The 15,973-nt window shown below is 45.8% G+C and overlaps 2 protein-coding genes across 2 annotated transcripts in view; one reads left to right on the top strand and one right to left on the bottom strand.

The window, feature by feature from the left end:
* The window catches only part of LOC308336417 (uncharacterized protein), a gene marked incomplete at its 3' end in the record, with an annotated part of 688,546 nt that overhangs the window by 181,539 nt on the left and 491,034 nt on the right, over positions 1 to 15,973 (top strand). The gene's annotated exons all lie outside the window — the stretch shown is intronic.
* Positions 1 to 15,973, bottom strand: part of LOC308336638 (cadherin-6-like) — a 68,235-nt gene that overhangs the window by 25,074 nt on the left and 27,188 nt on the right. Inside the window, exons 2-3 of the mRNA XM_080794085.1 lie at positions 11,008 to 11,719; positions 1,182 to 1,476 (exon numbers count right to left, since the gene is read on the bottom strand). Of these exons, the coding sequence (XP_080650211.1) occupies positions 1,182 to 1,476; positions 11,008 to 11,307 (595 nt within the window). The 5' untranslated portion in view covers positions 11,308 to 11,719. The remainder of the gene's footprint in view (positions 1 to 1,181; positions 1,477 to 11,007; positions 11,720 to 15,973) is intronic.

The following is a 15,973-nucleotide window of genomic DNA, read 5'->3' as shown; positions in this document are numbered from 1 at the left end:
ACGCGTTTGCTTTGTTTATTCTTCCTAATGATTCTCATTTAATCCATTTCGGGCGGGAACCCCTTTTGGTGTAGCATTGTTATACTTTAGCTATTGAAAAATAGCAGCTCTACAAGTTCATAGCACGGCACCGAGTGCCGTGCTATGAACTTGTAGGTCTGCTATTTTTTAAAAAAACGTGAAAATGTGCCTCAAATCTTTGAATATTCTTTCAGAGTTTCAGTTTTTAACTCAAATCTTTGCTTCTGGAAGGTCCCTGCAACAGCATATTTTCAGATGGGGGTCGGCATAATTTATTATATATAATTTTTGGGGTCCTTGACATGAAATATTGAGAACCACTGATATAGAAACATGAGGTTTTTCAGAAAAAAATACTTATTTTATTTTATTTCAACGTCCGGTCAAAACGGGTTAATTAGCCATCCTCTCATTCGGTCGGCTCCATTATTATGATTGATAAACTACCATTGATCCGGTAAGAACTGGCATTCTGCAATGTCTCAATCCTCTGTTAACTGTGAACCCTGTAATCCTGATCACTGCAGCACACATGCAACACTCACCCACCCACGCACTCATACACACACACACACACACACACACACACACACACACACACACACACACACACACACACACACACACACACACACACACACACACCATGCATTATGCATTGAATAGATAGACAGGCATTGCCATGTTGCATTCATGTCTTAGGTGCACATACCCATTGCCATGTACGCCTCTAGGTGTGGAAATGTGTGTTATGTGTCAGAATAATGTGTCTGAATAAGACACATAAAACCCCCGACTGTTCCCCCCTACGCATCTGGTTGCAGCTGGGTGAAGCGGAAAACTGACTTTTCCAAAGGAGCAGATATGTGTTGATGTTGTTTGTGTGTACTGGAATAAAACCTAATAAAGTAGGCTACCAATCGTAAAAAAAAATAGGTAATTGTAGATAACTTCAATTCATTATTATTATTATTCATCTAACTATTTTAATTGAAATTGCCAAGCCATGGTGTTCTTCGGTTGGCCAGTCCAAGTGGCTCCAAACAAAAAAGAAAATGAATACAAATAAAACGTTGACTTCATAAAAGAGTACATTCCTATACAATGGGACTAGTAGACAAGTTAACACATAGGCCAGGGTATCACAGGTAGGTACGCACCAATGTCGGACATCTCGGGGACCCGGGCCAGGTAGGGGTTGCTGGTAAACCTGGGCTCGTTGTCGTTGATGTCGTGGATCTTGATGACGAACTCGGAGTTGTCCTCCAGCACCTCGTTGGTGAAGCGGTTGACCACCTTGGCGTGGAGGATGTACATGTCCTTCTCCTCGCGGTCCAGCCTCTTGGTGGCGTGGAGGTCGCCCGACTTCTCGTCTATCTTGAACAGAGTCCCGGCGCCCTCGCCGCTGAGAACGTACCTCACGCTGCCGTCGCCCGGGTCCGCGTCTGAATGAAGCTGTGGGGAGAGGAAGCACAGAGGGGGGCGAGGGTTGACATTATTTTGTTGTGAGTCTGCAAACATTTCATTTGAAAGCCGTCGGTGGGTCTGGTTATCTCGTTTACTTTGCATTTATTTTATCAACGATATCCTGCATGCTTTGGTGAATAAATGTTTGTTGACTAAATTAGTTCTGGTGTTGTGCAGATGTGTGTGATCTTAAGGAAACTGTCAATAAAAGAAGGATACCGAGCTCTTGTAGCTTCAGCTTTTGTATATTATATTATATATTATTTAGGCTATAGCATTGCATGGTACTGGGAGCAGTGATGATGTATTTCTCGGCAGGTCGACACATAAAGATAATTCATTCACAGGCCTGATTTGGCCCCCGGGCCTTGAGTTTGACATATGCTGTATATGGAGTAGGCCTACTATGGTGGAAAAATGCCTCATGGAAGACTTCCAGTGCTGCTTTTAAAATATTCTTTCCATGGCACTGCACTGCACAGACACTCAAAGTCTCTAAGGATCGTTTAACAGCTGATCAATGAGGAATAACATGCAAATGTTACATGTTATTCCTCATTGATCTTATTGATGCATTTGATCACATTTATCATGCGGTCCTCTTGTTTGTTATGAGCTGGTCCAGCCGGCTCCATTCACTGCCATGTATTCATTGCACTTCTGGTGTGAGTTTGGCTCCCATGAAAGTGTCCATGAAAGTGTCATGGCGCAGCCCAGTCACGTGACCACTTCTCTTCCTTCTCAGAGCTTCCTTGGCTTCCTACACAGCTTTGATATGGGAAATCACAGCTGTGCTGAATGAATGGACACCATGCACTATGGAAACTACTGATCTTTCAACCATCCCCTGCAGTAGTGGTGAGTCTCATGGATTGTTTTGCTGCTCTCTCTCTCTCTCTCTCTCTCTCTCGCTCTCTCTCTCTCTGTTTACTTTCCCTCTGTTGCTGCATGCGTTGCTACATGTGTGTTTGTGTTAGCCAAGACCACACCTGTTGTGGAAAATGTTTTTTGATTGGCACTTTTCACTCAAGGTTTCAACCTCCAGCAAGAAACCAAAAATAGAAAGGGAAGACATCATTGCACATAATAACACCAGGTGGTCTAATGAAGTACTGTCACCTCACAGACACATGAAAAACAAACAAATAAATATAAAAATGCAAAAACGTGGCACCGCATCTTTAAAAATAGCAGATTATATCTCAACACATTCAGTATGTTGCCTGACTCGCCCCAACATCACTTAGGTCATCTGACCAATTTTAGACGGCCATTTAGACGTATGTTAGACGTCTAATAGCCTTAAAAGTGCTCAGTGGGAAATGGGAGCCACTCTTATTCAGAGCAACGTACGCAGGTGCAGCTCTTTTTCCAGTCATAATTACATAGACAGCCCTGTTCACATCAGAATCACCCACTCAAGTGATCTTTTCTCGTGGTTTAAATTTGAAATAAGTGGTGGCTACTTTTCTTGAATAATGACTTAATTTATACCCTTACAGTACTTTATCCTTTCATATCTTTAAGTGGACTGAGGAATAAAGTGGAACTCGTCAGACATTTGTGACCACATTTGACTGAGGGGCTGCCATTGTATTTGTTTAAATTATCGTTTTTTTTCATGTCATATGGAATCATAGCTTCAAATTGATTGAATTGGTTTTTCAGTTTGACCCACCAGTTTTGGAGATATGGCTCCAAAACTGTAACACATTTCGGACATTTCATACGGACTATAAGCACAGTCACAGGGTCTGAAGCAGTTGTCTCTTTCGCCTAATACAGTACCTCTCCTTCTCTCTATCTCTCCCCTGGGCCTCTGTCTAACCCATCCCCTGAAGAAGTGTGTATCTGAAGAGTGTATTTGGGTCGGTATGGTGATTTGTAGAGTCCTAGAGGGTCACGTGTAAAAGGCTTTTTCGTGGCTTTACTAATTCATAGTGTTGCACGAGGGCAAATGAGCGGCTTGCATTAATGTCTAAAGTGTGTCATTGTTCAACCAGCTCTCTCTCTCTCTCTCTCTCTCTCCCCCGCCTCTTAACCAAATAGGTATGCTGCAAGATTGTAGCATCTTGGGTGTAGCATTTTGTTCACCTACTTCCAATCTCTCATAATATTTGTTCTCGTTCAACCGAGCAAGGAGTGAATTCAATAGAATTTGAACAACTTTGCTATAGTGTCATCCACACTTATTGTTCGCTTTTGTCAATACTAGAAAAAGTAACTTCTTATCTGTCAACCAAGGCAAAATATATAGTATCTAGAGTTCTGGCATTTCTGCATTGACACATTTAACACACTCAATCCACTCACTCTTATATATATATATATATATATATATATATATATATATCATTTGAATTTAATTGTTTTTGTGTGTTTGGTTTCTGCCCGTCCGAGCCAGGATAGTGCTGTGCAGGATTTCTTTATGGAGTGTTTGCGATTCTGCTTCACAGTGCAAGCTTCTAAAGAGAGACTCGGTTGGCTGAAAACAGCCCACTTCAACATTATCTTCCTCCCACTGCCTCAGCAGCAATGTCCCCCTCCATGACTGTCTATCTGGCTGCCTATCTCTGCTAGCGCGACGACAATTCAGTTAATAACATCGAGTTCCCACCATGCTGCTGATATGGGAGATAGTCAGATAGACAGTGTGACATATGCTGTGTCGACTCTCATTTTTATGTGAACAGAGTGATCTTGCCAAGGAGTCCTCTCTCTCTCTCTCTCTCTCTCTCTCTCTCATTCATATATATATATATATAGCATGCTACAGAACAGCGTCGAACACCACAATAGGGGAATTGTGACCTCTGTCCACTCCTGTGTCTCCATCCGGCCTTGCTGGTGAAGATAATTTAGTGGTGGGCCCCAGCTGCAAAAAAGGAAAAACTCTCCCAGAAATCAATCTGGGAGCCCTATGTGCATTCACACTAACCCCACCTGATCAATTTTTATTGAAAATGCAATTAAACTATCACCGTGGGAGGGAGACAAGAAAGCATTCGGTCCGTTCACACCACCAAGCATCAATAGCTCGCTAGCCTTTTCTTGTCCTGTCCTCTGTGGCAGTCATACTAAAACCAACATGCAGTGGTCTGTGGTGTTTCTTTTCTTAAATTCATATTGAAAACGTGACAAACATGACAAACATGACGAACCTTCAGTTTACAATGCACCTTCCCCCTCGACCCCCTTTGAGCTGCCAAACAGACAGACAAAACCTATAGTGTTTTTTTGATAAATGATTATTGCACGAAAAAGCACTTATGCTGAGATGTATGCTTGTCGTTTGTATTTGACACAACGTTTCTCAATGATTTTTCACTGTTCACCACCGCTAGTCCATACATACTTCATCATTCACTGTTCACCACCGCTAGTCCATACATACTTCATCATTCACTGTTCACCACCGCTAGTCCATACATACTTCATCATTCACTGTTCACCACCGCTAGTCCATACATACTTCATCATTCACTGTTCACCACCGCTAGTCCATACATACTTCATCATTCACTGTTCACCACCGCTAGTCCATACATACTTCATCATTCACTGTTCACCACCGCTAGTCCATACATACTTCATCATTCCACCTTTAAGAGGACAGATTAATAAACATGGCAGCTTTGATCTGTGCTCGTCGTCATGAACACTTTTTTTTTCAATAATAAAGCACTTATTTCATAATTACATAGACAGCCGTGTTCATGTCAGAGTCACCCACTCGAGTCATCTTTTCTCGTGGTTTGTATTTTAATTTACATCTCTCGGTGGCTACGAATAATGGCTTAATATCCACCCCGGCCTCTACCTCATACTTTATCCTTTCATCTTTAAGTGGGCTGAGGAATAAAGCTGACCTCTTCGTCGGACATTATTTTGCGTGTGACATGTTAGCAGCCTTTGTGAAGGAAATGAATACGTTTCAAGTGCAACAGGGATTAGTTTGCTCAGACGAGCATTGCCCGCAATTAACACATTGTGACACTCGGAACAGAGGAAGGCAATTAGCCAGTTACCCTTGAAGGCCTTGTGTCCAGGCCTGTAGAGTCTGGCTGACTTCTATAGTATAGCCAGATGGCAGCCTCAACCTGCACGAGAGAATAGCCCATGAAATGGCAGTTGATGTGTAAACAAGAGAGTATGCGGTCTTGAAGGTTAAATGTCACGGATTATATTCCTCTCGCCGCCGTGCCCTTTGTTTTCCATCTTGTGCATACTTTTTCCAAGAATGTTATCTTTTAATTATGGCCATCATCCTCCCGTTGGGCGTCTTTGCACTTTGCCTGCCATCATCTGTTTGGCCCCCTCATTTGAATATGACTTGACTGTCTGAATGGTTTGATGGGAGGGTATTAAAATTTCATAATGAGAATGCAATTAAGCTGACCCGCGAAGGAAAAAAGGAAAACCAGTGTGTAGGGGTGGTGGGGAGGCGTGGACTGCGATACACAAAAAGCGCTGAGGCGATATTGTTCCAATCTCAGTGGTTCCCAAACCTTTTAGCCCGTGACCCAAGAGAGAAATTTGATGTCTCCCTGGGACCCAAACTAGTGAAAATAGCAGATCTACAAGCTCAAAAACATTTGATTTCTTCATAAAAATACTAGAAAAAAAAATGTTTTGAAATAATAATAATTGAAAAAAATAAATAAAGGGACCCCTATTTAATGTGTCTGCGACTCACATATGGGTCCCGACCCACTGTTTGGGAAACGGTGTCCATCCACTCTCACTCCGTCAGACATCTCCCTCTTTCCCCCGCGATGCTGTTGGACAGCTGTTTTGTCACCCCGTTGACCTCATCAACGCCCCTGTCCGCCAGCTCAATGCCGCCGAGGAGAGGAACATAATTGAAGTCGTCCCTCCAGTCACACCAGTGTGTGGGGGGGGAGGAGGGGGTGGGGGTCGCATCCTGTGAGTAGACACACGCTCCGGGGTCACCCACCCACCCACCGCCCTGCCGGGGAGGGGTGAGGGGTGGGGGGGGGGTCGCCACGACGTACGTTGCTACAGACTTGCTCCGCCCCGGCCGTGACACCATTGCAAACTCCTCGCCAATATGAGCAGCTGGTATGCCAATAAATAAACTGACAACCCCCCCCCCACACACACACACACACACACACACACACACACCCAACCCCGTCATGCGCACATTTGCATGCACGTCATACACAAAGAAGCCCACCTAACTCATAGAGAGGCTATACAAATACATGCATGGTCTGTTCATTTGTTTTGTCCCTTTCTAATATGATTTCCAGCCCATTAGTCATGTGTGTGCGCGTGTGTGCGTGCGTGCATCTTCCGAGCGTCAGCGTGTGTGTGCCTGAGCTTGTGTATAGGAGTCTTCATCATGTAAGTGTGTGCGTGACACCAACCCTGCCTGTGCTTGCATTGCACTGCACCGAGGTGCCTGCATGTGCCCACCAGGCCTATAGTATAGGACCACCAGTGGGGCCGATCAGTGGCTGTAAATACTTTATGAGAAGTGATAGTAGCACAAACAGTCCTCACCCTGCAGGCCATTAACCAGCCCCCCACCCCCGCAGTGGAGATGTGCCCTTTGGTAACGCAAGAAATTATTATATCTCCCCCCCACCCCCACCCCCCCCACCGTAGCAGCCACGACTGCTGGAAGGCCTGTATGCAGCTCGCCTGCTAATGAGCACCAGTGTACCACCCATGGCACCTCCTCGAGGAGTGTGGGGAGTGTAGTTTTTTTCTATTTAAATCACATGGCCAACACACTGATTGTAGGAGTCAAACAAGCTCTATAAGACAGCCCTCCCCCTCTCCATAAGGAGGAGCAGTGCGCCAAGGAACTTCTTTTGCAAGTGGTTATTTGTGCCCATGACGTCTTTAATGTATTTTTATATTTGTATGTGTACAGACTATAGCCTCGCATCCACTTACCGCATTCGGGTGTTGTTTCTGTAGGAGACAATTTCATTTCGCTATGGTGGGCGATTACATTTTCCCCCTCCATTCACTCCTGTTATAAGCACGATCTTTAGCAGCGTTTTTCTCTGAATCTTTTCTCCATCTGCGCCTGGATTGGCAATTAGGCGATATTTTTTGTAGCTCAATGAAAGATCTCCTCTGCCTCACAGTTAGCATATTAGCCCTTCTAGAAGCACCGAAGGAGTGACACGAACATGGCGGATTATGACTTCTGGTCAGCAGCGCTAGTTTCCTGGTCCGTTCATTTTACCGTCCGCACGATATGCCATTTGATGTGCGCGGCATGGAATGAGTTTGTTCAGTTCGTTTCCGCTGCCCTTGAGAAGAATGCAATTTAATTTGCGCAGCTGTTCCCAGTTTAATACACGTTTTTGCTTGGAGAAACAAACAAAAAAATATATAAAAAACACATGTGTGTGCAAGTCCCACACGTCATTCGCTGATGTGGCAGTCAGCTGACCAATTGGGCGGGATACTTAAGCTCACTAGACTGCATGCTCTTCCTGCCTTCCTCTGCATATGGTTCCTGGTTGTTATGTGATGTTTGCTCCCACCACCACCCCAGCACCACCGGTGGGCTATGTTATTTATGCTCCCCATGGGGGTTTTATTGTAGGCCTATATCTATCTCCCTGCTCTCCCTGTTTTATGATGGTGTTCAATCACGCCGAGCAGGTAGAAAATGCAGCAGAACCGAACGCCACGTCAAATATCATATGCACACTTGTATTCTCATTCTATAATAAGTATTGGTTAAATCTATTTGTGAAGTTGTCTGACTGAATTAAAAAAGTGAAACTTTCATTATGAAAGTTATATGAAAGTTTGAAAAAAATGATTTTTTTAAACGAGAAAGTATATTGAAGTATATTAGAATTATTAATGTATGCAGTCAATACTTGGTCTGGGCTACTCTGGGCCTGTGGCACTGTTGCAATGTTGAGTCTCATGGCTCACACTTTCCTCTTGACCAAACTTGACTGCATACATACACCGTGTCCTTCCTCTTGACCTCTTGCCCAGACCAAGTATTGATTGCATACATTAATATACTTTTCAGATGGTCGACATTTCTCGTTTAAAAAAATCATTTTTTTAGTGGTCTCGTAACATATTCTAACTTGTTGAGATAGGATTTTTTGATTTTCATGAGCTGTACGCCATAATCATCAAGATTAAAACAAAACCAGTTTTTAAATAGGCTACTTCACTTTATGCACAATGAATTGAGAATATATGAAAGTTTCACTTTTTGAATTATATTGGGGAAATAAATTAACTTTTACACAATATTGTAATTCATTGAGATGGAGCAGTATATATCAAGGGACGAATTGTTTCAATTTGACTGGTTTCATCATTCTACCTTGTACTGCATGTCACGAGTGGCTCCCTTATTTACTGTATAATAACAATAATTCCATTGTTCCACACTCTCATCCTCATTATTTTGCCACCAATATGTCACAATGACAACAGCGTTTCTCTGTTGTGACACTCTTTCTCTCTCTCTCTTGTCCCTGCGGGAGCCATTTCTGTCTCCACCTGAGGACACAGACGATGCAGATGGCTGCCCATGTGCTCCAAAAGCTAATTCATTCCCCCTCTGGGCTCCATTCATCACTTGCACTTTATCGCAAAATTAACAAACAGTATAATGGCAATCGGATAGGATTTACACACTGGCAATCCTGTGTGACAGCTGACTAGTGGAGAGAGCTGGCGGAGAAAAGTGTGTGTGCGTGCGTGTGTGTGTGCGTGTGCGTGTGCGTGGTTGGTTGGTTCACTGACAGAGCGATCGCTCAGAGAGTCATGATTAAGTATGGTGGTCGACGGTCGGTGCTTTAATGGTGTCTTCTGGAGAGAGGGCTCTCAGGGCACCACCTCCCGGCTCCGAAGGGGTTCACTCTCGGTTAAGTGCACGCCGGCCTGATAATCCATTCTTCTCTCCATTAGTCCTTGCACGAGGTTTAAGAAGGACATCCCACCGTATAGACGAAGCGGTTTGATTATGTCTGCCGCTGATCTTTGTCCCCCTCTCTCTTTTTTTTGTTCTTTACCTTCCACACACACACACACACACACACACACACACGGCCTGGGCGAGCCGTTGTAATCCTTTTAGGGCCAAGGAGGAGGAGGGAGGGGCTGGAGCGCATCATTCCGGAACAGGAAAACAGGGTGGGGGGGTATAGAGACAGGCTGAAAGTCAAGTCCCGCTCAGGGGAGAGGACATACGTACTGTACGTACACACACACGCATGTTGTGGGCGGCGGGGAGGGGGGAAATCTCATTTGGTTGGATGGTTCTATCCGACCACAGACGCACACCGCAGGAATGCAAAGCAACTGGCCCCCAACCCACCTACCCCCCCCCCCCCCCCCCCAACCTTCACCCCCCCTGGCAACACACAGCACTGCCTTTCTTCCCTCTCGTCTCCAGCCGTCCCTGACCTTGCCCAGGATGCCTTCACTGTCTCCTCAATTACAGTATATATACGGAGCGCGGCGCGCGCGGAGACACACGGGTTGACTTCCATCCTCCGCTGCAAAGCACACTGTTTTGGCCCGGCGCTTTGCCTCGCTGCTACTCTCCCTGCCAGCGTTATCTGGGTCGACGTTGTGTTTTTTTTTGTTTTGTCGAACAAAATAATACCCCTGCAGAGAGGTTTGCTTGTTGTGTTTTTATCAGCAGGGCTCCGCGGGCCTCTTTATGGGTGCCTTGATGTAAGTGGAATGGACGTGATCCAAATAGCTACACAGCTGGCGGTTAGCGGAAAATGTGCTGGACTGCAACGCCACAGCCTACGGAAGGGTGAGGGTAGACGGTTTTAATGGAGGACGTCCACCATGTGAACATTAGCTACTGGCGTTGTACCGGTTAGCCTGAATTGATGACAATTAGAGGGGAGAGGTTAGGGCGGTTCAAGTAAGACTTCTCACAAGCCGTGGATGTTATCTCGTATATATACAAACCCATTTAAGGACGGCACTTTTTGTTTGCAGACCACGCAGGTGAACTTTAAGATTTTCCTTTCCATATTTTAGATTGAGTTTAACTTAATGCATTTTGTTATGCATTGTGTCTTTTGGAGTATGCAAATGAGTCAGTATATCTGAAGGATTATAATTTCTTTTCATCTATTTCCTCTTGCTTGTTCGTAGAATAATACCTCTCTTATAAATATGTATTGTTGTAATGAAGCAGTTAATTACTTACAATAGCAACAAAAAAAACTAAATCACTGCTCTGTTATCTTGTGTAAAATGTCTGTTCCTTTCATCGAGGAGGGAGAAAAATACTAAATAAAGAATAATGTTCTAGAAAACAATAGCAGATAGAATACTAGGTACAGATAAATATTGAAGAAGACAGAGAAGTAGAGTGCGTGTGGAGGGAGAGAGGGAGGGAGGGAGGGAGGGAGGGAGAGAAAGAGAGAGCATCAACCAAGAGATAGGGCAAGAGAGATAAACATATAGGAAAGAGGGAATAATCCCCCCCTGGACAGGCCAAGGAAGAGAAAGAGAGAGAGAAACTCGTACCTTTCCGATATACTGCATCTGTGTCCCAGTGAACTCCTCCAGCAGGTAGAACTGATTCCACATCCAGCCTCGCTTGGATCGCCTGAGCGGCACGCCATCGCTGGCCTGGGTCGCCGGCCCCACCCAGGGCCCCCGCTCCCCCCCTATGGTCCTTCGTGGGGCCCTCTGCCCCGTCCAGGGCCCCCGCTCCCCCTCTATAGTCCTTCGTGGGGCCCGTAGCCCCTCACCCGAGGAGCTGAGCTGAGCCCACATCCACAGCGCCAGCAACAGGCATGCCGCTCCTCTAGCTGTGGTGGCCATGCAGACCACGTAGCCTCTCTGGTTTTTGTCCTCCTCCTGGTGCTGGTTCCGAGGTTTATGGTCAGATCCAATACTTTTGGTCAAGAGTCCACCACTGGTGGCGGTGCTGGTACTTCAGAGTCCACCACTGGTGGCGGTGCTGGTACTTCAGAGTCCACCACTGGTGGCGGTGCTGATACTTCAGAGTCCACCACTGGTGGCGGTGCTGGTACTTCAGAGTCCACCACTGGTGGCGGTGCTGGTACTTCAGAGTCCACCACTGGTTGGCGGTGCTGGTACTTCAGAGTCCACTACTGCTGGTGGCTATTTGGTCTCAGCTCAGCTCAGCTCAGCCTTCAATCTCCATTCTGTGGTCGTAGGTTGAAGTACCGAGAGGTGATGGCCAGTCTCCCATTAGCCGAGCCAACAGCACCTGAAACAAACACACGTGCGCGCATATTTTAACAATTTATTCATGTCCGCCTAAAAGAGAGCATACAAGAACACACATATTACAGGTAGGGATGCGCAATATAATCGGTAGCGTAAGCGGAATGGGCCATATCGGCCATAAAAATGCCAAGTCGGTATCGGCTTGGTCTCAAAATAATCCAGATTATTTTAATCTGTTTTCATCCGGTTGTGAAAACAGACACTTGGTAAAGAGTAGCCGATAGGCTTTATTAACAGGCTTTGGGCAAAGTTGCCCCTAGGGCCTAGGCTTCACCATCGTGGTCCTCTGCATAATATCGGAATCGGTCAGAGTCGGTATCGGTAGATATGATCGGTCATAATTTCATAACCGTGCGCCCCTATTAAAAGTTAAGGTTACATTCACAAAATCATGGCAGTCTTCATGATACAATAAGCATTTCACTCAGTGCTCTATGGGCCCTTTTCCACCAAAAGAACTTGGTTCTAGAACTGGTTCCGTTCTAGGTTATTGGACCCTTGGTGCTTTTCACGGAACCGGCGAACATTTTTTTCGTTCCAGTTCTGAACCTAAAGTGGAAACTATAGGCGGAAAAACAAAAACCGAACTGAACTGGTTCAACCCCGGTGGATAAAGGGCCTATGGGTATAAACAACAACATATCTGACATAATGTGGTGTCTACCAATTATGGCAGAGACACACACACGCACGCACACACACACACACACACACACACACACACACACACACACACACGGTCACTAGTAATTGGGAAAGAGACAAAACAAGTTGTTTCCCAACATGTAGTTTCATGACCGCTGACTGTACTGATTGTCTTGTCGCCCCGCTAGCATCGGTGCGTGATGCAACACAGTGACACGTACTAGTGGCAGACAATGGTGGAAAGTAATTGTACAAGTAAATTTGAGTATTTCTCATTCCCAAAACTTTAACTTTTTCTATACTAATAATAATAATAATAAACGATAGAAGTTGGAGATCCATGCCCCACCCGGCTATGCAATACCCGTTGTACCCGTGTCAGAGTACCCGTTCCACCCATCTGTCTGTGTCCCTTTTATGCCCATATATGGAGATTTCTGTATCTGTCTGTCTGTGTCCCTTTATTGCGAACGCAGTGATTGCGAACGCAATGAGCACTTACTATGATTGCGAACGCAATGAGCACTTACTATGAGACCTAGCAGATCATGTCTGTCTGTGTGTCTGTCTGTCTGTCCCGCTTTTGTGCCCATATGGAGTTGAGTGATTTGTGTCAACCTTTACTCAGCCATAACCATATAAGGAGTCCCCAAAGCAGCTATACGTCCAAAACCCAAATATGTACGAGCTGCGTTCGCTTCCCGCGTTTGCGCGTCTTACTGGTTCCTATACTGTATATGGAGTTCTGTGTCAGGCATGCCCAAATATTGAGTGTTGTTATGTTACAACAGGCCAGCTCCATATATGGAGCCTGGGCAGAGCCCGGGCAGAGGCCTTTTTGTGGCGGTTCAGGACAACCGTGGGTCCGACCGACTCGACACTGGGCACTGCACTCCCTGCAGTGGTGTGTCAAAGTTGAAGTCGTGGGGCGAACGGTTCTCGAGTTAGGTGCATTACAACCGTACACACACGTACGCACGCACATAAGAGACGTGGCGCAATTTATAGTAGGATAAGTTTGCAGTATTGACACTTTTACACAAGTAAAACAATTGAGCACTTTTTCCACCACGGCTAGTGGCAGACACGTGTGCACGCACACACACACTGACTGGTATGGACGATCTCTCTTCCTTGTTTGTCTGTGTGCAGCACACGCATACGTGCCCGTAGCATAAGCTACATGTTGGGGACTGTTATATTATCCGGCATCCATGATTGACATGCAGCGGGTGTTTGCCAACCTGATGAATATGACAGATACAGTATAGGGGTTCGCCTGCACCCTCCTCACAGCATACTGTACAACAGCATGCGGCGCACCGCCTCGTTATCTGCATCAACGGTGTTCACAGAATCAACATCTCTTAATGCGAGCAGAGGGGCCCTATTATACTGTATGCACACGGAGGGCAGCCCTTAGTATCTCGTTAAGTGATCTGCCGAGTGCCTATACACACACCCAGCTAATCGGAGCCTCGGGCCCACCTGTGGCGAGACTCTGGACAAATGTTGTAGTTCTTGTTATATTATTCATCGCCTTCCGTTGCGATTAATGTAAAGATTATCGAGTTTACAAACCGCACAAAGAGGACAACCCCCCCCCCCCCCGCCACACACACACACACACACACACACACACACACACACACACACACACACACACACTTGGAGCAAATCACTCTCACTCTCTCTCTCTCCGTCTCTCTCTCTCTCTCTCTGTCTCCTCGCCCTGTCATTTCAGCACCCATACTATCTTTTTGTTCTCTCCCTTTTCCTCCACCTCTCTCTCTCTCTCTCTCTCTCTCTCTCTGACCGAGGGCCAATGGAAAACGTGGAGAAATATGGAACAAGGAGGAGAAGGTGCAGGGGGGTTAAAGAAAAGAAAAGAAAAGAAGGCCAGCAATCTCCTTTTTTTTCTCCTGTTCTTATTATATTACATTTTCGCCGTCTATGCCGATATCCAGGCCGCCCACGCTGGCCAGGAGTGTGCTAGGTAGGGTTATCAACCGAGGAGACCCACTAGGGAGCGCAGTGCGCGCAGGCACACACTGCTGCCTATCGCACACTCTCAAACGGCAAAGCTGAGAAGTCCCTCGTTGTGCATAAACAAGTCTGGTTCATTTCCCAACCTGTGTGTGTGTGTGTGTGTGTGTCTGACATAGCTGCGTCTAGATTCTCCCAGCGGATCCTGCTGGGAGCTGCCTATAATGCCATAGAAAGCATAGGTGGACCAGGCTATATAGGCGATCTGTGACTTTTGATAAAACCCGTCCAATGTCGTCCCTAGCAGAACATTATAGTTAAGTACAGCACTAGAGTAAACGTACTTTGTTACTTTCCACCACTGAGTATGAGGAGCGTTATAGAAACGTCCTGTCAGAGCCTCGTCAGAGCGTTATAGAAACGTCCTGTCAGAACCTCGTCAGCCTGTGGCTGCATGCTGGGAGTCTGGCCCATCCATTACCGCTAGCCGTCTAGAGGTGTGTCTCCCCCCGCAGAGCACTGGCTTTTCCCTTATGAGGCAAATTGCAAATGGGGGTGAAGTAAAGCTGCCGTAGGTGTTAGGTCCCCTAGTTCTCCCTGCTTACTGTGCCTTTATGGTGCACCCCCCCCCCGCCTCCAATGGCCGCTGAAGCCACCTATATAGCTTACTTACTGACTTTGCCTGCCTTGCAAAAGGTGCAGAGCTGATATGCATTATCGCCGGGGCTTTCCTTGCCCTGAAATCCGGTCACTTTGCATGCGTGTCCTCTGCCTGGAAGAGGCGATAAATAAGGAAACAGACGTGTGTGGGTCAGTGGCTCACTACTGACGGAGACACAGAGGAAATAAGATGTTACTTATCAGCCTTGATTTGCTTTAAAGCTATACTGTGTAACTTTTTCAATGAAACAAAAGTTAAATTTGATATCATTATTGACTGGCAAAAATGTTTCACAACTCCCACCCCATGAATGTCACCCTTTTTAAAGCCTTTTCTAAATTGTGTTCTATTGAAAGTGGATAGGGGTGGGGGTCTTCATTGATCCCTTTGAACTTCAAAGGCATACTGGTTAGAATCTGCAGATCCCCCCCCCCTCCTCCCTCCCCTCTCTGACAGCTCCCAAAGTGATAGTGATGAACACTTTTCACATCATTTGACAACAAGGCCGTGTGCAAAGACGGCGACGTTCAAGTTGCAAACCGATAGGGTTGGAATCCTTATTTATAATCTTTTTTGAAAAATATGTTGATACGAAACATGTGTTTTTGTTCAGAAACCTTGACATTCATTGTAGCTATAACTTTAGCTTGACAAGGAAATGGAAATGACCCTGTCGACGTACGTCGTGTCACAAACTCATGGGTCACTGCCAAGATGACACCATCCCAAATGTCGCAAGTCTGTATCCCATTGTTTTCAAATTAAAATCTCCCCAGCGTTTCATACACGGTCCAACCATGAACTGTAGCTTTTGACCTATTCTCACTTTTCCCATGCTCTCCCCACAGCAGCTCCCACTGCACTTGCAACTTTCAGAATTTCCTTAATTGACACTAGCCCGGGCCACACGGGACTCAGGTCCTATTAATTTGATATGGGGGC

This window comes from Protomyctophum bolini, assembly GCF_963924005.1.
Source record: "Protomyctophum bolini genome assembly, chromosome: 21".
Taxonomy (NCBI): Eukaryota; Metazoa; Chordata; class Actinopteri; order Myctophiformes; family Myctophidae; genus Protomyctophum; species Protomyctophum bolini.
The sequence above is the reverse complement of the archived record's forward strand: the minus strand, read 5'-3'. Positions and strand labels throughout refer to the sequence as shown.